This window comes from Pan troglodytes, chromosome 2, assembly GCF_028858775.2.
Source record: "Pan troglodytes isolate AG18354 chromosome 2, NHGRI_mPanTro3-v2.0_pri, whole genome shotgun sequence".
Lineage (NCBI taxonomy): Eukaryota > Metazoa > Chordata > Mammalia > Primates > Hominidae > Pan > Pan troglodytes.
The window spans coordinates 59532523-59556974 of NC_086015.1; the positions used below are offsets into that span (position 1 = coordinate 59532523).

A 24452-nucleotide genomic window follows, 5' to 3' on the forward strand; every position below is an offset into this window, starting at 1 on the left:
TGAGCTGGGCTGGTGCCCAGAGACTGAGGGCTTGGAAGAAATCCAAGAGGCCCGAGGGTAGCAAGGTTAAATACAGTGCACTGAGCTTTATCTAGGCTCTCCTTTTCCTTGTGTCTTGATTTCCCGTGGGAGCCACAGCCTTTCTGTGTGGTAGTCCATTCTCTTGTACTATTGGTTAACTATGGAAGTCAGTGATGAAGCCACCAGCCCCTTCAGGCCCTGTGTGCCATGTGGCCACGTTAGAGATCAAATGCATCCCAGAAACACTAAGTGGGATCTGAACCTCAGCCCCTAATGTCTCACTGGTCTGACCTGTGAGATACCTCAATACCTGCCCTAAGCAGAAGAGCCTGCTGGGCACTGGGTTCAAAGCCTGGCTCCACCACTTACTATCTGGGGGACCCTGGGTGAGGTACGTAAACTCTGTAGGCCTTCTTTTCTTTGTCTGTAAAGTGAGGCCAATGATAGTGCCTGCCTCAAGGGATTCCTATGAGGATAAGAGTTCATGTAAGCAAAGCCTTTAGCACAACACTGGCATCAAATATACAATCCAGAATTGCATGCTGCTTCTGATCATCTCTGTGGTGCTCCATTTCCTTCACTGTAAAATGTGGGTCATGACAATATCTACCTCGTGGGACTGTTGTCAGGAATAAACAGAGTCGATCCACCTAAGTCCTTAGCATTGTGGCCAGGTTCCTAGCAAATGCTCAATAATGTTGTTATTTATTAGTAGTATGATTATTATGACAGATCAGTAATTCTATGAATTAGGATGTCTCTCCAATCTTTTGTAATGGCAGTCCACAGATATCAGATGCAGTCAAACCTCCAGAGTACCAAACTTAAGTCTCTGTGCTTCCATGGAGCTAAAGGTACAGATGAACCTGCAGTTGGAGTCCAGCAGTGTGTCAGCCTGGTACCCTTCTTACCAAAAAGACCAACTTGTGGGTAAAGAAGCAAAGGTTCCGTGTGGCCAGATGGGTTTACATAGCCAGGCCTGAATGCCAGCTGCTGCTTCAGGAAATTCTAGGAGGCAAGAAATTCTTGTCCAACAAGAAGTTCTCTTTCTATAAAAAGGCAATAGAATGGAAAGGGCCAACAACTTTGCACGTACCCCCAAAAGTACCCAACTTTGAGGGAAGGTCACATGTGGTGGCTTTGAGCCCAGAAATGTTTCTTTGAGTACAGAAACAAAATGATATTTATTTCCCCCATGTTGTCAAGGGGCAGCTGGAGGGAGGTTTTGTTCCTTCCTCTCCTTCTCAAAGAGCTTCAGGGACACATATTACTGTTTCAAGAGCTCTGAGGACAGTCTTGGTTTGCCATGAACTTACCATGTATGTGTGGATCAGTCCCTTCTGACTTGGCCTCAGTTTCTCCATCTGGTAAAATGAAGATGTTGGATTACATGACCTCTAACATATTTTCTAGCTCTGACAATCAATTACTCAGTGATTTCAGTCATGGTAAGAATTGGAAATTCATCCCCTGGCATATAAATCAAACCATTAAAGGAACCAGAGGCTGGTTCTGCAGGCTAAAAAAGGACAGCTAGCAATGAGGGTCTTCACTGATCCACAGACACGCTGTGAAGGCTGGTGAGCCCTTGCATGGATGATTGTGTGTGTATCCAAGTGGTGGCAGGGCTAGCTAGTATTTTTGCCTGCCTAGCTTTCTTGTCCCTCTCTTCTAGAATAGAATCCATTTTCCCTTGTTGGAAACTGCTCCCCCCACCCCCACCAGTGAGGCTGTCAACCACATGGCCTTGAAAAAGGTAATTGTGTGCATGATCCAAAAAAGAACCACCAAGTGTCCCTTTAGGGGACAGATGTAGATGTAGCTCAGAGAGATAGTCTCTCCTCTAAAAATCAAAACTACTCAAAGCTGTTGGAAGTCATCTTTACAACCAAGTGGAGAGAGCTTACCAGAGTCCAAAGCCAACCCAATAGAAAGTGCGGAGGGAAACAGGGAGAGAAGAAGGAGGGGAAAGGTAGAAGAAGGGGAGAGGGAGGGAGAGACAAGAAAAGGGAGAAAGAAAAGGGAGAAAAAGGGAAGAGACAAAAGATGGGAAGGAGGAAGAGAGGGAGGGATCAGGAGAGACAGAGGAAGAGATTGAGAGAGTGAGAAAGAGAAAGGTAAAAAGAGAAAGGAAAGAAGAAAGGAAGAAGGGAGACAATGACAGTAACTTAAATTTCCTAATTTGAACTTCTGATTTTCTAATTTGAACCTCTAGATCCAGATGTACATAAAGGAAGACTTACGTCTTTGCCTTTCCAGTTAAATGAGCCAATAACTTCCCTTTTTACTTAAGTCCATAGGGTTCTTCAAATGGGGATCCATGACCCTCAAAATGTTAGAAACTGCACAATTGGAGCATTTATTAGAGATAGAATGAACTCACTTCAGAAAGAAACAAGGTTTATTTGATGAATATAAATAAGGCGATCAGCACAAAGTACTTCTCATACACATGATAACAAATTTATGAACTGTACATACCTTGTACATTGTTCTACTAGACACGAGGTTACAATGACTGGCTAATACATGCCCACTGGTAGTTTCCAGGGTTCCTTAGTTTTATTTATTTATTTTTCATATCGATGTCCATAATCACATGGTCAATATCACAACCCACATGCCACTCACTTGAAGAAATATTACAAGAAGCACTATCAAACGAGGGTCTCGGGGAATTAGATACACTGACCCTGGGCAGCATTCAATCGCCACTCTACACAAAAACATTGCAGATAGAGCTTACGTCAACACATTTGAGGTCTCATCATAAACACCGTTTAAAAAGTAAATTGAAACCCACTTTCAAATGAAAGTTGACACGCTGTTAACGTGCATACTGGATACACAAAAATCATTAAATACAAAATTGAGACTGTACATCGAAATCAAATGGGGTATAAAGCACAAGCCTGCTTTTGCACAAAGTAAGACCAACTTCTCCTAAATGTTAGCCCAAACTTCTTTTTTCAACTATGTTATGATTAGAAGGAAACCTGCTAAAGTTTGCGCAAAGGAAATAGCTTCCCAACATCACAGTGTTTGTTGTAAACCCAGAGACTATTCTTAATATGTGAAAAAGGGATATTTTTGGTAACCCCCAAACATCAGAGAATATTACACGAAATGGGAAAGGTTGTTATGTTAGAGAGAATTTAATTTTTAAGGGACTAAATGATATGACCTCATAAAGGTAAGATCAGTAATACTTTTAACCAATGAAAGTTGGGCAGAAAATGATCCCTCCAAACAAGAGCTGTGACAAAATTGGCACATACATAGAAATAGCTAGCTATACATGGGTTGGTTTTTTTTTCTGTTTCAAGGACCCTATTTTCCCTACTGGATTTCCTACTTCCTACTTCAAGTATTCAGTTGCAGAGTTCAGGTCAAGACCTGGTTGTAGGAGGCAGTGAGAACCACTTCTCTGAGGACATCCAAACTGTTCACTGGGACACATTTGTGGCCTGGGTTTTCAGTGCAACATTGTGTCAAAATGTGCTAAATAAGCTTGCAAAGAACTCTGCTTACTTCTCTAACCAAGACCTAGATCCCTCTGACAGTTAAAGGACAAACTTTTAAAACATGAATGCATTTGGATTGTTTATGCAACACGTAAGCATTACATAGTTTGTTATACTTACTGATGACAAGAACAAAGCCAGAAGCAAGAAACCTGCTTGAGTATCTTAACCGCGAATGCACCAAGAAAGAATGGTGCAACTCAGGGACGGTTTCATCTTCCCCGACAAATAAGGTGTTTGTCTTTTAAATATCTCTATGGCTCACAAGAGAGGTCCAGAGTTAATTGCACCAACATTTTAAAAAGTAATAATAATGACTAAATTCAATGCAAGACTTCAGGGACATCTGTTTAGAATCCTTTCCACAGCAGCAAAGAAAGACAACTATATTTATTAAGGCCACTCATGCTTAAATTCACTGTTTGTCCTTTAAAAATGCAGGTTTTCATCTCCCACTTGCATACACGTGGAAGGGTTTCTTCCATTGACAAGAAAATGGAGCAATACAAGAGTTGCACATGTTTGCCAGACTCAGTCATGAGTTTTATGAAGTTATAACAATTTAAATTGTTTCTTAATATTCAGAGGAAGCAGTAGGAGTTTAATTCTCCTTAGTACCATATCACTGTATGTAAAAGACCTCAAAATTTGGTCTTTTTCCCTGGCATGTGCTTTAAATAATCACTGTATCCACATACATGTTGTGTAGAGCTATATACAGAGACACAGCTTTTGTGATTGTTCCTCATTCATCAATGTTTTCATGTTTGATGCTGAAAATGCTTTGGAATCCATGTTGCAGACACATTTTCTTTAAAAAAAAAAAAAAGAGAAATGACCCTTCATTTACAGAAAATCTAAGCTTACACTGTTTGCACAGCATTTGGATCTTGAAATGTGAATGAGTCCCAGCTTCTTCATGGAGACCTGCATGTACCGGGATGGTAAGAGTCTGAGGCTTGGTGGCGTCCCCACCGTGGGGATGTGCAGAACACAGGGACTAGAGATATGCAGGTGCCTCAGACTTTTGCCACTCTCCAGTACATGACTGGGTAGATGAAATTATGAATGATCAATTTAGATGTGCCACGCATTGTCAGAGACACACACCATGTTCTCATAAGGCGATTTCTTGGCAAGTATTAGTGGTTTAAAAAATTGATTTCATTTCCAACCTGGCCCAGAGGTGACTACTGGTTACACCCTCAAAATGCGGTTCTTCAAACAACAGATTAAAGAAATAGAGGAGGGTAAAGGCTCGCAATTTTTGGTGTTTTTTGTTTCTTCGTCAAACACTCCATGCATCATGATATATAAACACTGCCAACACCACTCACTCACAGCGAATTTATACTTTTTGATAATCTAATGCATCAGGAAAGACCAATTAGACTGAACCAGCAGGATACTGGAGATGAGGCTAGTTGTCCAACAGAAGCTGAATCCACAGATAAAATCCCATGGAGTTCAAATTTATTCAATGATGTTTAAGTAACATAAACAAAATATTATCAAATAATGACATTCAGCAAAGATGATCACATTCAAAATGCCCGCATCCCAACAAAAATGGAGGATCTGTCACTTTTCTCCTCCTCTGCATTCTTCCTTTCCATCATAACCAAATCCATGAGAAATGACATGAGGTGGTGAAGGAAATATCAAGTAGAACAGAATCACGCTCAATAAGGTAAGTGAAAACTCCCTTTCAGTTCTGATGAGCCGCTCCAGGTGGTGGTGGACAGTGATGTGAGCCGCACTGCAATAGATTATCAGAATATTGCTGCAGAGCTGCATGTTCCCTTTATTCAGCCCTTCTGATAGCTGCAACAAGAAAGCATATAATTTAGCAGGGGAAGAAACTGGCAACAATATCTGAGATAATCCTGGCAGAACGTTTCCCACTCTTCACCCCTACACCAGCCTCTCCACCACTCTCAATGGTTGGGGTTGGGTGGGAGTGGGGAGGGGGTAAGGGGAAGAAACACAGAGGAAGGACAAAGGAAACAGAAAGATGAACTATGTCCTGCAAATGCATCTGAGAAGAGGACTCTTTCAAAATATGTCACATATATGTATAAATGTCTCTTGATATACAAAAAAGGAAATTGAAGGGAAATATGCCAAAATGTTCCAGTGATTATTTCCACATAATCGGACTATATGTCAACTTTTATTCTCTCTATGCTTTTCTACAATGATGATGTTTTTAAAATTATTTTTTAACTTGATTTTATGGAGATTAAAGAATTAAAGATGGTTAAGATATCAGAGAACTTAGCATGCACTTAAAAACCAACCAAACATAAATGTGACAGTCATCCATTTGTCTATTTACTGCCCTGGGGAACAGGTATCCAGAAGCACCCCAAGGTTTCTCACTGTCCCAGTGAGGGGCCCAGAGTGTGGATACAACTGCATCCTGGGAAGCAATAGTGCAATGAGTGAGAAGGGGGATCCCTCCCACACTACTGCTTCAGATGAGGACTTTCTTCCCTGCTGATGCTCAACTTTGTGTGCCTGTGCCATTATCATTCACATATGGCCTGTGAGTGCTTCTGGGTTTCCAGCCACATGAGCTCAGCTATCTGGGAAATACGGCAGGGAGAGGAAAGATCAAACATACACACACACACTCGTGTACACACAAGTCACCTTGTATATATATCCTGAGCTGTCTCATTTGGTGGTTGATATGCAGCATTTTTCGAGTCACGCCGACTAACAAGAATGCCAAAGATCCCAGTGTCTGCACAGGTAGCCAGCTATTTCAAGCCATCGTTAAGTAGTGCAAATGAAATACGTGGCTTGGATGAACTCTGCTAATTCATACTCTGAGGACTTTGGTGTAACCCTTCTGGTTAAGAAACTTGAATCGGGGCAAAAAAATGACTTTTGCAGAGCCAGAAAGTTAGGGAGTTCCTAGAGCAGATCATATTACTCATTCTGGCACATAAACTCTCTGCAAACTTTGTATGAAAATTGTAAGTCAGAGCACGCTTTCTGTTTCATGAGCTGTGCATAGCTCTAATTCTTTTGTGCATTAAGCATTTCTTAATCATCCTTTTAAAGGGCTGACCAATATATTAAAAGGCCACATGATTAAAAGGTAAAGAGAAACCCTAAGTAGTATTAAAATGCACCAGTCTTTTGTTTTGTTTTGTTTTACAGATGGGGAAACGAGTGAAAAATAATTACAGTGAATGTCTGATGTCCTTGATGTTTTTCCAAGATAAAGTAGCAAAGAACAATCATTTATTCAGTTGTGAGAAAGATTTCCAGCTGGGCAGCAGGTCACAAGGCAGAATACAATGACCCACAATTGCAGCAAACTGCTTTTGGGTAAGGTTTATGCTGGAGACAAGAGAATTCTCAAAAAGTGTAGCCATTCTTTCAATCGAACAATCCATTCACCAGGAGGCCTAAATGGCTTTAAGGAAAAAAAGAAAAACAACAAGGAAACCTCAAGTGACACCGCCAGCATTTAGAAATGCAGATGATCCCTTCTGGGGGGGCAAAGAAGCATATGCTTTAAAAAAAAAACAAAAAAAAACGAATCCTGGCTTCCAGCAATGAGCCAATCTGGGCTGCCACCCACTGTGAGACGATCCCTGGCCAGTCCTCCCTCACCTGGACAGCCACAGTGGCCCTCACCCTTCTCCAGCTTCCTCTTACAGCACCCAACTCTGCGCTTTCAACGCAGCAGCCAACAACAGCGCCATTTCAATGGTGACATCCAGTCCATAGTGCATTCCCGTTTACAGTTTACAACCCCTGTTTACAACCCTGTTTATAATCCCATTGCCCTGAGAATGCAGGACTGATGGACTCCTGGCCATACTGGCGAGGCCCCATCTGGCCTCTCTCTCTGCCGTCCTGTACTTACCCCTGACATTCCACTCTTTATGTTCCACCAAAGCTGAGCTTGCTTCTGCAGCCCTAAAAATTTATTTTCTCCCCATCTCACAAGCGTGTCTCTCTATCTAACATGATTTACACCAGCTCTTTATCTGATTGATCCCTGTTTATTCCTCAGTTTCAGCTTGGATGTCATGTCTTCCCAAGAAGCCTTTCTTGACCCTCTCGGATGTGATATAGAGTGGGAAGTCTCACATATACTGCAGGGTCCCCTTCTGATGAATTGTCTAGGCTTGTACATCCAATAGAGCGTGTGTGCATCTATATATATATATATATATATATCTTTTATTTTAAGGCAGGGTCTTGCTCTGTCACCCAGGCTGGAGTGCAGTGGTGTGATCATGGCTCACAGCAGCCTCGACCTCCTGGAATCAAGCAATCCTCCTAGCTCAGCCCCTCAAGGAGCTAGGACTACAGGCACATGCCACCATGTCTGGCTAATTTTTGTATTTTTTTACAGAGATGAGTTCTCACTATGTTGCCCAGGCTCATCTCAAACTCTTGGGCTCAAGTGATCCACCTGCCTCAGGCTCCCAAAGTGCTGGGATTACAGGAATGAGCCACTAAACCCAGCCTACCAGTTTAGAGAGTACCTCAGGTAGGCAGAATCCTTAAATCTATTCCTTATCCAAGATTCCCTATCCTAATCCCTGGCACAGGGAGTGAGAACGTTTCAGACCACGTTTACTATAAAGTTACCTTACAGATGTAGTTACTAATCAGTTGACTTCAAATTAGTCTAAAGGGAGATTATCAACTAAGCGAGGTGGCACATGCCTGTAATCCTAGCACTTTGTGAGGCTGAGGTGGGTGGATCTTTTGAGCCCAGAAATTGGAGACCAACCTGGGCAACATGGCAAAAACCCGTCTCCACAAAAAAAGTCAAAAATTAGCTGGGTGTGGTGGATGCACCTTTGGTACCAGCTATTTGAGAAGCTGAGGTGGGAGGATCAACTGAACTGGGGAGGTCGAGGCTGCAGTAAGCCGTGATCGTGCCACTCCAGCCTGCCAACCCAGTAAGCTGGGATTGTGCCACTCCAGCCGTGATTGTGCCACTCCAGACAAGAGTAAGACCTTGTCTAAAATAAAAAATAAATTTTTTTTAAAAAGGGTGGATCTGAGTGGACCTAATTTAATGACAGAAGCCCTTTAATAGCAGAGACTTTTATTTGCTGTAGCAGAAGAGAAAGTTAGGGAAATCTGAAACCAGAGGGATTGGCTGTGCTGTGATGGAGGGAGCCAGGGGCAAGGACCTGAGAGCTTCCTATAGGATGTGGGAATGTCACCCAGGTGACTGTCAGCAAGGGAACAGGGACCACAGACCTACAACCACGAGGAAATGAATTCTGCCAAAAAGCCGAAGGAGCTTGAAGGTGGATGCTTCCTGGAGCCTTCAGATTAAAGTCCAGCTAAGTCCACCTTGACTTTGGCTTTATGAGATCCTAAGCAGAGAACCCAGTTGAGCCCATCTGGACTTCTGACCTATGCACAAAACTGTAAGCTAATAAATGGGTGCTATTTTCACCACCATATTTATGGTAATTTGCTATGTAGCCATAGAAGACTAATACAGCACCATGCTGGGTCAGGCAGTGTGCTTGGTGCCAGGAATATAATAGTGAGAAAAACAGACAAGGTCCATGCTTTCATGGAACCTGTATTCTTGGGAGGAAGACAGAAACAAATAGACACACAGATCAATACATGAATGAGAATGTAAACATTTGCACCATGAAGAAAAGGAACGGGGAACTGTGATAGGGATGCCTAAGATTTATTAAGTGACTGATGCCAATTATGACGTCAATCTTTATTTTCTTTTGGTAGGAAAAGATGTCCGTCCACAACTTTTCAGTGGAAAAAGCAGATTACCATTTTATATGCATAGCTTTATCTCATTTTTGCATCAACATGCACATAAACAAACATTTGCAAGTGTATACATTAGAATATTATTAATATTTATCTCTGGGTGGTGTTTTTAAAATTTTCCCCTGTATTTAATTTTTATTTATTTATTTTTTTTTGAGATGAAGTCTCTCTCTGTTGTCCAGGCTGGAGTGCAGTGGTGCAATCTCGGCTCACTGCAACCCTCTGTCTCCCTGGTTCAAGCGATTCTCCTGCCTCAGCCTCCCAAGTAGCTGGGACTACAGGCATGAGCCATGGTGCCCAGCCGTTAACATTTTCTCCTTCAGACTTTTTTTTTTTTTTTGCGCTTTTTGGATTTTTTTTAAACCTAAGAATATATAAATAGTATCATACTAAAATATAAAGCTATTTTCTTTGTGGGGAGAAACCAGTATTGGGTGGGACTGCTGCTCTTGACTTGGTTCTAGGTGGGGGTGTGTGAGGGGCGGGGTGGGTGACTGAGCACAGCAGTAAGATTCCGCCCCAGGACAAACGCCCCAGGGAGAGCAGGCTATAAACGTGTGGTGTCTCACAAATATTCCTTCAGACTGTTTTTCTTTGGAATAAAGACACCTGCCCGATTATGGCTTTCTTCTCCTGCCCTTTCAGTAGTGATTTGCAGAAACAGGCTGGGAGAAAGGGGTCTTTGGTAAACACGGAGGGGTTAAAGGGGAAACTGTTTAATAACAGTAGTAAAACGCAGGCTATTTTTGACATCTGGGTTAATGTCCATTATGTTCCATGTGCTTTCCAAATGTGTGCAGTGTGCCCCCAGGTACAAAAACAGACACCCATTCACGACGGCTTCAGATGCCCCTAACACGCTGCACGTGGTGCCCACATAAAAGGCAAGCCCCTGATAGACTAATTAACAACGGTTGGAGGAGAAGAGCTGCTCCTTCTGGGGGCAGCGGGCATCCTGCAGAACAGCTCCATGAAGCCACTCTGCTCACAGGAAAACCCAATAGAGTCGTTTCTGCTAAAAAAAAAAAACAAAACAATAACTACATCTGTGTTATTACTTAACATCTTTAAAAACGGGGTGGAATGGGTTTCCCGTTTTCCTCATGAAGATTTATTTATTATTGTTGTGATCAAAGTGGCAACAAATTATGTTAAGTCATTTAATTTTCTTGATAGAAGCAACCACCTTGAAACCATAATTCAAAAATATGAGTGGAGAGCAACATTTTACCTTGAGAGTGGACTCCTACAGCTCCACGGGGCAATAAAATGTAACACTTCAGAACCCAAAGGGCTGGGGGCTGGGATGGGGGTGGGGCGGGGCCAGCCCTGTGCTCAGAATTGCACACTGCTGTTAGGGATGACGGAGTTTGCTGGGAGGAGGCAGTGGAGGGACTTGGTATTTCATCTTTGGTTTCTGTGCACGGGGTATAACTCACCCATAACGTTTTAAATGAAGGGATTCAAATGAATATAGGCTGTGTACATCAAAATGGCAGCACAGACTGCTATGTCTCCGTAGGATTTATTTTTGTCATTATTATTGTGGTCAGAATTATTAACAGCTACCATTTGGTGCATGCTATCTGCCACCACCCTCTGTGTTTTGCATTAATTATCTGAAACCAGCTTGATAGCACTGAGGTACTGATGCAGTTGGTTAATAGCCCCTCATGCAGATGAGGAAACGAAAGCTTAGAAGAACTGGATGCTTTTGGTAAAATTCCCCAGCTCCCTGGGGCCTCATTTGAATCCAGGTCTTTTGGACTCCAGCGACCATTCTCTCCAGAGACCATTGCCTCCTTGAGGCAAGCATTTCCTAAACCTGTCTTTTGTGTCCTACTTTTCCCATTTTTGTAACCTCTCCACAATACCTGTGATATGTAACTAACATTTTTTTAAAAAATTATCTAAAAACTGGCCGGGTGCAGTGGCTCACACCTGTAACCTCAGCACTTCGGGAGGCAGAGGTGGGCAGATCACTTGAGTCCAGCAGTTCAAGACCAGCCTAGCCAACATGGTGAAACCCCGTCTGCACTAAAAATACAAAAATTAGCCAGGCGTAATGGCGGGCACCTGTAATCCCAGCTACTAGGGAAGCTGTGGCAGGAGAATCACTTGAACCAGGAAGGTGGAGGTAGAGGTTGCAGTGAGCCAAGATTGTGCCACTACACTCCAGCCTGGGTGACGGAGTAAGACTCTGTCTCAAAAAAAAAAAAAAAATCAAAAACCTAAATGTTTCCTTTTTAAAGAAATATTTATTTTGCTACCATAATAGAACCATTATCTGTCTAATATGCACTATGATAATTGTATGGCTATTAAAGTAAAAGTGCTTGTTCACAGAACACCTAAAACTATCTCCTGGATATGCTCTCCTTGCCTTCAATCAGCCTTGCCTGCAAGATGGTTCCCAGCGCCCAGCCATGGCCTTCTCCCCACTGGCAGAACCAGGCATGAGTCGGCTGGTCTTGCATATACTCTGGCCACCAGCCAGCCCCAGCACCACCCTAGTCTACATTTTGGGCTTTTGTCTTCTCAAGGGCAGAAAGCAGTGAAATAAAAAATCAGATATCTGCCATTTAACACAAGCATTAGGTACTCTATGCACTTTTTAAAGCATTGGTTGAGTAGAAATGTATTTGATTGTTTTTCCTCAAAAGAATACCTTCTTTAACAGGAGAGACTGCCCATGGCCAAAGGTCTTTGTCACTCTACTCCAAGGTTTCTCCATCTTGGTACTACGGCCATGTGGGGCTGGATGATTCTTTGCTGTGGGGGCTGCCCTGTGCATGGTAGGATGTTTAGCAGCATCCCAAGCCACTGCCCACTAGATGCCAGTAGCACTGCCCCTCTCCCAGTCATGCAATCAAAAATGTCTCAGGACATGGCCAAATATCCCTGGGAGATAAAATTGCTCCACTTGACAACCATTGGCCTAATCGATTGTTATTGTACACAATTGGTTGACTGTGCTGTTTTAAGCAGTGATATGTTGGTAGATATGTACAGTATATGCATACATGCATCTACCAACCTATATAAGATATGAACACTTTTGGAGAAATAAAGATTAATTTCTAAGCTGCTTTCATATTATTTCAGAAACAGCTGCATAGATTTAAAAGTCCTGTGGAAATAGGTAGGTACAACCTCAGTAATAAAAATAATGAAAATGTACAACTTTTCTGACATAAAAATAGAAATGCTACAATCCTGAGATAGCGAGACACCTAAGACACTTGCTGAGTTAAGTGAAAAGGTGAAATCTAGTTTAAATTTATAGCATTCCTTCAGTGTCCCTCTAGGAGTTTGGCATTTTGCCAAGCTTCCTTGTTAAAAATTTGTTAAACGTGTTTGGCATTAATGCAAACACAAAGTGGTCATTTGTTACAAATTCTATTGGAATGCATTCATTTAAGGCAATGAAGTAGTTACTAGAAAAGAAAAAAAAAGTTCATTAAGTACATTTTAAAAATACAATGATGTATGCAGTGTGTAACTGTGGCGCCCTGGTGGCTATATAAATCGCTGACAGAATAACCACACATTGTGTTTAGTTTGAAATTGGAATCTTTTAAACACAACTGATAGAACAAAAACTGGTTTTGTTTGTTGTCAAAACTAATGATAGTCTTTCTTTTCTGAACTAGTTAAAATAACCAAAGGTTTGGAATACAATTTCTAACATCTAAAATCAGTGGAACATACAGGTTAAAGGAATGCTTTGGGATTCTTTGCGGGTGCCACTACTGACATCAGAGATGGGGGCTGATCCAACAAACAGAACACCTGCACTCTGGAAAGAGGGGGATGTCCGAGTCATCCTGGAGAACCCCACTTGTGTAGCGCCAGTACCTCTGCTCTCTGAGCTGCCTGAGGTTATTAGGTTACCTGCAGAGGGAAAACAGTGGCTATCATCACAGAGACAATGGAATCCTATGAACAAATATCCTAAGCCTGTGTCTAGAACTCCCACTCCCTGTCCTGCCCTAAACTGTTCACACAAAGGAATTATTGCTGAGTAATAGTGATTCCTGAGCTTGCTGAAGAAACAGTTCTGAAGCTCAGCTCCATGAGAAAGGGGATATTTGACATCTTCTGAAATGTAGCCCTGCCACATGGCTGGCTATGGATGTTAACGTGGAATATCTCATCTCAGGGCCCATTGATGCTGGCTAAAAATCATTGTTAAAGGTGAATGAAAAAACTCACCATTTTCAAGAAATATTCAGAAATGATTTACTACTTCCTTCTTCCCTTTCTCTCTCACACACTGACATATTTAATACTTAGTACCATGAAAGTGTCCAGATAATAGAATTCCAGTGGTCCTGGGACCCTGGGACCAGATCAAATTCCCATGGCTCCCAAACTTCCTTAAATCGATCTCTTCTGCCATCTGGGTTTGATATTATCTAGGCTGCCCTTGAAGCAGATGGATCCAGGATCTCTTGATCCCAATCTCTGGAAACATTCTCCTAGTTAAGAGGAAATTTAGGCTGGGCATCATGGTTCATGCCTGTAATCCCAGAGCTTTGGGAGGCTGAGGTGGGTGGATTGCTTGCTCAGGAGTTTGAAACCAGCCTGGGAAACATGACGAAACCAGCCTTGGAAACATAACAAAACCTCATCTTTACAAGAAATACAAAAAATTACCCGGGTGTGGTGGCAGGTGCCTGTAGTCCCAGCTACTTGGTAGGCTAAGGTGGGAGGATTGATTGAGCCCAGGAGGTCAAGGCTGCAGTGAGCCATGATTATGCCACTGCACCCCAGCCTGGGTGATAGAGTGAGACCCAGTCTCCAAAAAAAAAAAACAAGGAAAAAAAAGGATAAAATTAGACAAAACCTTGCACCCTGTATGTGGCCTGGAAAAGTTTACCGTACCCTTCACAAATGCCAAACAGGCTCAAGAAACAAAAAGGCAGCCGGGCGCAGTGGCACACACCTGTAATCCTAGCACTTTGGGAGGGCAAGGCGGACAGATGGCCTGAGAGCCTGGCCAAAGTGGCGAAACCCTGTCTCTACTAAAAATAAAAAAATTAGCCGGGCATGGTGGCAGGCGCCTGTAATCCCAGCTACTCAGGAGGGTGAGGCATGAGAATTGTTTGAACCCGGGAGGCCGAGGTTGCAGTGAGCCGAGATCGTGCCACTGCACTCCAGCCTGGGAGACAGTGAGACTCTGTCTCAAAAAAAAAAAAAAAAAAAAATCTAAGAAGAGAGAAAATACTTATCTCCAGAAGCAACAAGAACACGTGATAGGAAAGGGAGAAACACACCTTGAATACTGTGGAACACATCTTGGTTTTGTGTGGCCTAAAGTTCCTACCATTTTAGAGGCCTTCTTTCAGAAAAAGAATACATAAATAATTGACTATTTCAAGCTTGATAAAAAGATATGGCCTTGTGAACATTTCACTGGGGCACCTCCCAGGGCCTTGGAAAAGTCAGCTTACCTGAGGTGCTCTAAACGTAAGCTCCATTATCTGCATGATCATAAGCCCTGTTATCTTATTTTTGAGATGGCATTTTCAAATTCCAATGAAAATAAAGTAAAACACTGTTAAAAAGCCCTTTACTGAAAAGAACTTGGTCTTAAGATGAGCCTGCCATAGCATATACAAGTCACAGGAAGACATCTCCCTAAACTGGATGTTAAGAAAGCTGTCATGTTCGGGAAAGAGATGCCCCCTCCTAGAAAAGGAGCCAGAGAGAGGCATTCTGGAGAATTTGAAACATGAAGGAACAATTTGATATCTCAAGTTTACTGACCAGAAGTGGCTCCAATGACAAGTGTTTACAACAGGATCTTCATAGAGCCAATAATGGCAATTAGTCTCCAGGATTTGAAGGCGCCCTTCCCGCCTCACTGAGGTGGAATGCCATTTACTCTTGGGCTGGTGACTAATTAGGGGTCTCGTTTGAAGATCAAGGTTTTGCGATTCCTGCTTCTTAATAACATGGTTTGCCTGTCGGCCACCTGGGTCCAGGCGAGACCTCCCTTTCCCCCTCCCCAAACAGCAAGCACTGCCTTAGGCCAGAGCAAGTGTGGGCAGGAAACCACAGATCCAGCCTTTTGAGCAATTTAACCTCTTCACCGCCAAGATCCTACAACCCAGTGCTTGATTCAGCTGTGCAAAAATGGAGGCATTTGACCTTGTTTCTCAGGCAGGGCTGAAGGCTAGCGTTTGGTGCAAAGAAACCACCTTGGAGGTGAAATGCTATGCAGCATACTTTCTTGGAGAAGAAGAGAGAGAGAAAGACTCCACTTTTCCAGGTGAGTAGCTCATCAAGAGGCTGTCTGCATTTGCTTCAGGCTGGGCCATTTCCAGAACGCCTAATAGAAGTGACTGGCAAAAGAAGGGGGTAGGCAGAGTCCTGATGTAACTGCTCATGAGATCAAAGAGGCTGAGGTGCCTGCGTCTTCAGACATCTTGCCAGGACCCCGTGGCCTTGCTATGTGAGGCTGGGCTGGGGCTACACTTTCTAAGACATGGTGGGGGAGAAGCCAAAACAGCAGGAAAAGTAAGCTGCAAAGAATTAAGCTTGTAACAACTTGGGCAAAGCACAAACAGTGACTGAGGTTGGTCGTTTGGCTGTTGACACACGCTGGCCTGGGTCGGTTGTGGTCACTAAACCCATTAGCGTTCCAATGTGGCAACAGCTAATGCAGCAAGTTCAATGTGTTTTTGTTTAATTTCTAAATGCTGGGTGTATGCCTGCAAGGATGGCCTGCTGAAGACAGACAACTCCACTGCCATAAACACAGTCATCATTGTCAGTGATCTGAAATTCATTTTTTAAACTATTTATTTCTTGGCAGATAGGGGCTAAATGGAGTTTTGCATTTCATGAACTGTTTTTTAACTTCAACTTGCTACACACTTCTTTGTGTTTTCTAAGCAACCACCAATTCAGAGTTTCCCCGCAACAAAAGGAAATAGCCTTCTCTGGGGGGAGGGGACCATTTTTGGTAAGGGAGAAGGGAAAAGGGAAACATAAACACAAGCCAGCAACCAGCTGGGTGAAGTCAGGCCTTTTAACGATATGCTGCCTCTCTGGGCCCTAATCCTCACCTGCAAACAAAGGAACAGGAAGAATGCTACCTCGTTTTGGTCTGCAGAGTTGAAAGTGAAGTGGGTTCTTAAATGAGATACAAAGGCAAATTCAGTCTGGATTTTATATTGTCTTCAATCTTTGTTTATGAAAACTACAGGAATCCTTCCTTCCTTTCTCCTTCCCTTCCCACCCTCCCTCCATCTGTTCCTCTCTTCAACAACTATTTTTCAGCATTTACCAGGAACCATGCTAAGTACTAAGGCCATGTGGCTGAACAAGACAGCCACTAGCTCTGACTTCATGGAATGCACCTCTCATAAGCATGCCAAACATTATATTCAACAAATCATTAAATAGAACACGTGACTATTTAAAGTCATGCTAAGTAAAAAAGATGAGAATGGCCCGCCAACATTCACTGAACACAGACACTAGTTTTACAACATCCAGTCCTTATACTCTGAAGAGGTTGTTATTATTAACCCATCATGCAGCTCCAGAAACAGGTGCAGAGTGGTTACACATGTCCTAGTGTGCAAGAGTCACACCACTGCCCTACCACCTATTAATCCCATAGCTAGTAGGTGGTGAGGCAGTGGTGTGACCCTTGCACGGTAGGACTTCAAATTCCCAGCTTACAGGAGCACACTGGGACCCTGACTTGGTCTGACAGGAAGGTTGGAAAGACTTTTCAGGGAAGTCACATCTCCTGTGGTGTATGCATACATACTGGAAGAGAAGGACTTCCTATTTTGTACCGCAGTAATTGACAAGTAACTGTGGCTTTTCATGCATTCCTAGGGTTTTGCCCAGACTCTGTGCTTTCAAATCGATTTTCAGTCATTAATTTTTGTTTCCCAACACAAGCTCACCTACAGCCTCCTTCAAAAGCCTCCACTTTAGATGATCAAGCCACAGGCATCCTCCTTCCCCTCCATGAGTTTGCATTATGGTCTTCTGGCTTCACGGTATTTGAGATGATTAATCACTTTTAAATATGAAAAAAATTAACATGTCCAAAGCATTCTTCCTGACTGTCAAATGTTTTGCCTTAACAAAGATTCAGAATGTCTCTCTTTCCCTGTCACACCAAAGCAATACATTCTGTCTTGGAAATTCAACTGCATAAATCCCATTCAGAAACCTCAAGCAATATATCTTGACATCTTCATTTCATTTAGGAGGAATGCAATGATTGATCATTTATCATTCTGAAATTGAGTGAACTATCGGGAGGATTCCAATCTATTGCTTCTATGAAACTGATGGGATATTCACATGTCTTCTGGCTGCATGAGGGCTTTGGGGTCCAAGTTGTCTTTGAAAGAGTGGGGATGCTAAAAAGATTATTTAGGAAAGGTATGCCTTTACAGGCAAAGTATACTTCCAAGGCTTGACTTCCTCCAAATTAGAGCCTCCCCCAGCGATGGCCAGGATGTGTGGTGATCAGTTACTCCCCCTCCTCTATCTCCATACACAGAATCTTGCCTTCCGGCCCTTTTCCTTTCATAGGTAACACTTTGAAAGGACTGGGGAAAACTTGCCATGAAATCCATCGATACTGGTAGAACTTGCCTTCTAATCTGTAAGGTTTCTATTTAATCTAAAGCTGTTTTGTCCAACAATTTTTACTGCAGTATAAACAAAATGGCATCTTTCTGGGACACCTGGGCCAGGCCATTGGCATTGTAGCTGACATTCTGGTTCCCACATCATATAACATCTTTATGTTGAGTAGAATTGCTTGGTCAGCAGGAGAACTGGCTGGGGTGCTACAGAGTAAGGTTTTTGGAGTGTCTACAGTGTCACCGCTCTTGTGCTATGTGTGGGGGTAGGGGCAGGACTATCAAAGCAACAAATAACAAGGTTCTCAAGTCCAAGGATGTGTTTGATAATGCTAGGTCCCAAGTGAGTATCAATTATGTATTTTCCATGGTGTAGGTTTTGAGAAACAGACAGAATGGGATGCCTCCAGAATTGCAATCAATCCCTGCAAATGCACACATGCACAGCATTTGCTCAGGAGGCCCCTTGCCCAACAGACCACCTTAAAGGGAAACAATAACATTCCCTTCCAAAGAATGACGAGTTTGAGAAAAGCAAGCAGAGGTTATTTCAGTGGGAATCTGAGGCCAGTCACATTTGCACAGTGCCAAAAAGCAGACATACTCTCTGGTTTGAGCTTTTATTTAAATCCCATGCCAAAGCCTGCCCTTGTAGGTCTGCATGAAGCACAAGGGCCCAGGGCTGAAACCCTTGGTCTCCCATCTCCAGCTCCCACTCAGGGATATAAGTGAACTCTGTAATTGTCTCCACATGTAACTGGGAGAGCTGTAACAATGGGCCTCTAAGATGGGCCCATTCTCCCAACTGTTATGGGGCTTCCAGCTATCATACATGTTTCCAACTTAGATGTAGACGTACCCCGAAAGGGAATTTCTGTGCTGCTTTTGTCCCTGGTCACTTTGAAGATTAAAGAGAGGAAAATGTGTTTTCATAATATGTGAACTGGCTGGAAGTTTCCCTATTAAATCCCAAAGTCCTGGCAGGCAGGGTTCAGGCTTAACTCCTCTAAGACTGGGTTGGCATCCAGGACTGAAGGCTAGGAAATGCCTTTGGGCAGACCTGGGCCAGAGACCAAGGGACTGGGGCATGACAAAGTGGTCACCTGAGGCATAATGCCAGTGGGTTCCGGGGGCACCCTTGAAGCCACTGCCAAAGCCCAATGCAGCAGGACTGCAGAGTCCCCTGGAAGACTCATGGATATACCAGTGGCCTCAGCTTTGCTACGGAGAACTTGCTTGGGAGCTAGTCCCTTGAGTGATATTGCAAAGCTCTACAGAGATGTATGAAATTCCTGATCCGGGGTGCCAATCCATGAACAGAGATTCCTACTGCTGGAGGAGGCACATGGCTGGGTCTTCCTTCAGAGCTTTTGCATAGGTGTTCCCTCTCACTTGGGCACTTTCCCCATCATCCTTTATCTGGCTGCCTTCTGCTTATCCTTGGATGTCAGCTTCAATACCACTTCTTCAGGGGAGCCTTCCTGACTTCCCTTCCTGGTCCAATCCTCTTGCCAAACACTGTCTTGACAATTTCTGCCCCCTCTCCCCATATGCACTCCTGCTTCTGGGCAACTTGGCATCAGACATTTGTGTTAGGATCTGATTAATGCCTGACTGCATCCTAGGCTGCGTTCATGAGGACAGGCTGTGTGTGTCTTGCTCACTGAAGTGTTTCTTGTGTTCCTGCCACACAGTGGGCATGCAATAAATATTGAAGTAGATGAAGAAGAGAGCTAAGTTCATTGATGGTAACACACATTTATCAAATGCTGACTGTGTGCCAGGAATAGCCCCAAATGCTTCTGCAGCAGTGATTTTCAACCTCAGCACTACTGACATTTTGGACTAGATAATTTGTTGCTGCCATAAGCACTAAAAGTGAGAGCCGGAGACAGGGCCTAACAGGAGCTTCATATGTGTAGACTACCTATTACTCCTTCCTCTTTCCATTTTGCTGACTTCAGGTAAGTCACTTAACCTCTCTGCGCCTCAGTTTTCTCATCTCCAAAGTGAAGATAGTAACTCTAACCTCTCCAGGTGGTTGAGAACATAAAACAAAATGAACTCTGCCTATAAAGCCCCTTACTAATGGCTGGCATATAACAGGAGTGCAATGAGAAGTAGTCCTTATTATCTCCCCCTCTATACTCACCCATATACAGCAGAGAGCTGCGCAATAGGACCAGCTTGATCCTGAGTGCAGAAATAACCAGAGTGGGGTGTTCATGCCCAGGTTATGTATGGGCTTGGTCATCTTCATGAAAAGATGTGTGCACAGTAAAGAGAGAACACATCACTGGGGCCAGGAAGGAACAGTGGTAGAAGGAACCCCAAGCTTCCCCAAAACTGCAAATTCCCTGCCTCCAACCTGGGGCACCTCTGGCAGCCAGCCACGTTGGCAGCCTCGTACTTTCTCTTGGGCTCTTCCTGTTGGCATAGCCCACCCTGTTTTACAAAGCTCCAGTGGTTTTTTTTTTTTTTTTCATGGCTCCAGCTGTTAGATAAACTTTCAAGGATATTTCTGTGGCAGGTACAAACCTGGACAGGAAGACTTGGGAAGAAATCCTAAATTAATTATATGTCAACATTTAAGCCACAAGAAGGAGCAGTTGTCATAAATTTTTGGAAGGTTAAAATCCAATTTTAGTTGTAAATGTGAGCAAGCTCACTGACTCACTTGTGAACGGGTGCCAACAAAATGATATATTTTACATTCTTTCACAGCTTGTTTTGGCTAAACACAATGAAAAAAGAGAGAGAGAGAGGAATTACAGTTTTTATTCTTCAGTGGGCTGAGGTGTTCAATCATGCACAAAAGCTACATTTGCCAAAGCAGAAGAAATTAGCTGAGTTTATCCATATTTTTGGGTGCCTTCCACCTTTATAGAGAAAGGAAATGGAGCTGAAAACTCAAAAGACGGCCACAGGTACCGCAGCTGGTCATTGTTAGTGCTGATGGCCCAAGGCTGGACATTCCTGATGACAAATCAAGACTCCTCCAGGAACTACCCTCATGGTTTATCCTCAGTCCTGACCAAACCCTGGCACACCAACAACTTCTAAAGCATCATTTCTCTGAGTATTGGCTTGGGTTGAATGCAATGGTAGGGTGTCAAGAGCAGGAAGGCAGAAGAATTTCCTTTAATTTTCACAAAATTAGGAAGGTGGCTGGGATACAGTTATAATTTTTGCCTATTTTCTCATTCATTCATGCATTCATTCAGTTCTTCAATTCAACAAGCAATCATTTTTGCCAGCCATGGGCCAGGACTGGGGATTTGATGGGGAGTAGGACATAAACCCTAATCTGGGAGACTTGAAGCCAGGTCAGGGGCAAAGATGGGTAAGAAGACAACTGAAATACAATGTGATGTGTGAGTTCATGGGGGCCCAGGATGCCCCGAGACACCTTATATGGTGTCAGAGAGGGCCAGCAAACATTCCTCATAGAAGATGACTTCCAGGTTGAGATGTGAGGGGTGGTGAGTAGGAGCTACCGAGTGGAAGAGGGAAGAGAGGAACTATCTGAGCAGAGAGCAGCATGTGGTAAGGCCTGAAATAGAGCCAGGCCAAAGCTGACCCAGTGAACCTCAAGCACCAAGGACACAACATGGAATGGGAAGAGGGGAGTAGCAGAGTCAGGGCAGAGATGCAAGCAAGGCCAGGCCACGTGGGACTTTATGGCTACATTAAGGAGACTAGATGCTGCCTTCAGGCAGTGGGACACCATGGAAAGGGAGTGACCTGGCCAGATGTGTGACTTCAGGGCAAAGTGGAAGCTGGGTGGAGGCAGGTGGGGACTACATAACCTTTCCTTAAGGGAAGAACAATTCCTTGGGTGGTGTCAGTTGAACTCTGTCCCCTAAAAAGATATTTTCAAGTCCTAACCCCTAGTAAATGTGAATGTGACCTTGTTTGGAAATAGGGTCTTTGCAGATATATTTGAATTAAGATAAGGTTATACTGAATTAGGGTAGGCCTTAATACAATGACTGGTGTTCTTAGAAGAGGAAAAATTGGACACAGAGACACAGAATACATACAGGGAGAAGGCCATGGGGTGATGGAAGCAGAGGGTGGAGCAATGCATCTATAAACCAAGGAATGTCAAGGGTACCAGCAACCACCAGAAGCTCGGAAGAAGCAAGGAAGGGTCTCCCCTAGAGGCTTCGAAGAGAGAATGGCCCTGCCAGCACCTTGATTTTGGACTTCTGGCCTCCAGAACCATGAAAGAATAAATTTCTGTTGTTTTAAGCCAACCAGTTTGTGGTACTTTGTTACAGAACCCCTAGGAAACCAATACAGGAGTCATGGTGGAGTTTGCTGCACTGCTCCCAATAAAACTGAAACTCCAGGCAGCCTTGGTGCTGAAACCACGGGGGTCCATTTGGGAGAGGGTCATCTGAGATCCAAGAAGCATCTCCTCTTGCTTCTGTCTCCCTTTGACCTGGTTGAGCAACTTGTGCTCAAAGGCCCGTGTCGTGGCTCTCCCAAGGGTGGCCGTCCGTGAGAGAGTTAGCACCAAAAGTCAATATTTGTCCACAGGCAACAGTTGTGTTTGCACTATGAAAGCCCCAACAGGTTTTTTCAGAGATTTCAATTGGCCATGAAGGAACTCTGTCCCAAGGAAACCCCTGAAGATGAGCCAGGAGGGACAAAAGTTCCAAACAGTAGGCTCTGGCAGGCAGCATCACAGGAAGCACGAGGGGACTCGTCCCCGGGCCAGGGTCTTCACGGGGCCTTGGTGCACAATCGCTGTGCTTGTGCTGCTGCTGGGGTTGGACTTCCTCATGCAGCTCAGCCAAAGCCTCCTGGCCCTCCCTTGGTGCCGATCAGCTGTTCCCAGCTGGAAGCAGCAATGTCATCCTCTTCCCAGGACTCCAGCTGACACAGCTGATGGGTCTGCAGGCCAGCAGGAGCACACATGTCTCCACACCTCCTTTGGGAGGAAGGGATGTCCTGGCCACCCCAGTTCTGGCCTGGATGGGGGCAGGAGAGTCAGGAAGTATCTGCATGGCTATTCAGTGCCTAGCACAGTGCCTGGCACTAGGAGGTTCTTAATAAATGAATCAGTGAATGAATGAAGACCTTGGGCTCTTTAATCCAACTGAATTTGAGTCCAATCGTGGCTTAGCCCATGATTAGCTATGCAACCTTGAACAAGAAACTGCACTTTTCTGGGCCTCCACTGCCCCATCTGTCAGACGGAGATAGTAAAAATATCTAAAGCATAGAGGTGTTGAGAGAAATAGCATAGACCAGACATGTTAGTGCTTAGTGGGGGGCCTCACAGTCTTAAGGGCTCAATAAATATTAGTCAATATGACTATCATTTTTATTGTGGAGTTGTATGCCAGTGTAAAAGAAGTGTTCATATTTGCCAGCTCTAGACTTGGGGGAAAAGGATGAGAGAAGAGAACGTAGCAAAATCCTCTTAAGACTCCAGTTCACAAACCCTTTGCTATTACCTTGATCTCAACTGACCGTCATGACAACTCTGTGACATAGGGCAAGGGTTGTCATCTCCACTTCTGATAAGAGAATCTGAAGTTCAGGGCAATTAAGTAACTTAGGCAAACACTTTTCAGTGATAAGTAGCAGAGCAAAACCCCAACCCAGAAGTCTTCCCATGACATCACAACAGAGTACAGAGGCATGCCATACCTCCTCCTGGAATGAATGAATGAATGAGAAACTCAATTGCAAAATGATTCTCAGGTATAGGTGGGAAAGAAAATAAGAACTAAAAACTATAGGATGGAAGCATCAGAGACTTGGGCACTATTTCATGCATGGGTTTGGGCAGTCAACTCCCCTTTTCTGATCTCTGTCTCTCAATCTCTTCTAGTTCTCAAATCCTAGGAGGAGGCAATAGGGTAGAGTCAGGGTAGAGTCAGAGGCCACTCCTCAGCTGTGATTTAATGTCCTGAGCCTCAGTTTCCTTACCTGTCCAATAAAGATAGTAACACCCCACAGGCTTCCTTGGAGGATCAGGGGTAATATGTACATGAAAGGGCTTCATAAGCAGCACTGATATTAAAAAGGATGAAGCAAAATATGATGGCAGATTGGAAAAAAGAACCGGAAGGAAATGGCCCAAGATAAAAATGCATTAATATTAACCAACAGGTTCCTTTAGAACAACAAAGCAATGAAACAATAATTTTAGAGAAACAAAACCCTGCCTAGGAACAGCCTGCCAGAGGGAGCGGAAATGAAGGCACAACCAAGTGGCCCTTGGCTTACCTATCTGGAAAATAACAAGATGAAAAAGATTCTTTGTAAACCAATATTTGTAAAAGCCCCACTGGGCTTTCTGCCTGCACAGACTGCCTATTATCTTGGCAAAGGATGAAAACAAGTGAATTCTTATTTAAAATGAGTATGAAGCAAATTCAGGTAAATGTTATCGGCATCATCATGAGCTGCCATTCACTGAATACCTACTGTGTGCTGGGCACTGAGCCAGGGACTGTGCATAGATACTTTA

General features: G+C 43.6%; 1 protein-coding gene across 14 annotated transcripts in view; it reads right to left on the reverse strand.

Moving 5' to 3' along the window:
- Positions 1-2404: 2404 nt before the first annotated feature.
- ERC2 (ELKS/RAB6-interacting/CAST family member 2) overlaps positions 2405-24452 on the reverse strand; it is a 965515-nt gene continuing 943467 nt past the window's right edge. For 10 of the 14 annotated variants that reach the window (XR_008546979.2, XR_010155615.1, XM_016941331.3 and 7 more), the window contains one exon: positions 2405-5369. Coding sequence is in view for 8 of the 14 variants with exons in the window: in XM_016941331.3 (XP_016796820.1) it covers positions 5127-5369 (243 nt within the window). In the remaining 6 variants the exon portion in view is untranslated. The remainder of the gene's footprint in view (positions 5370-24452) is intronic. The other 4 variants (XR_008546980.1, XR_010155616.1, XR_010155617.1 and 1 more) reach the window with 2 other exon arrangements.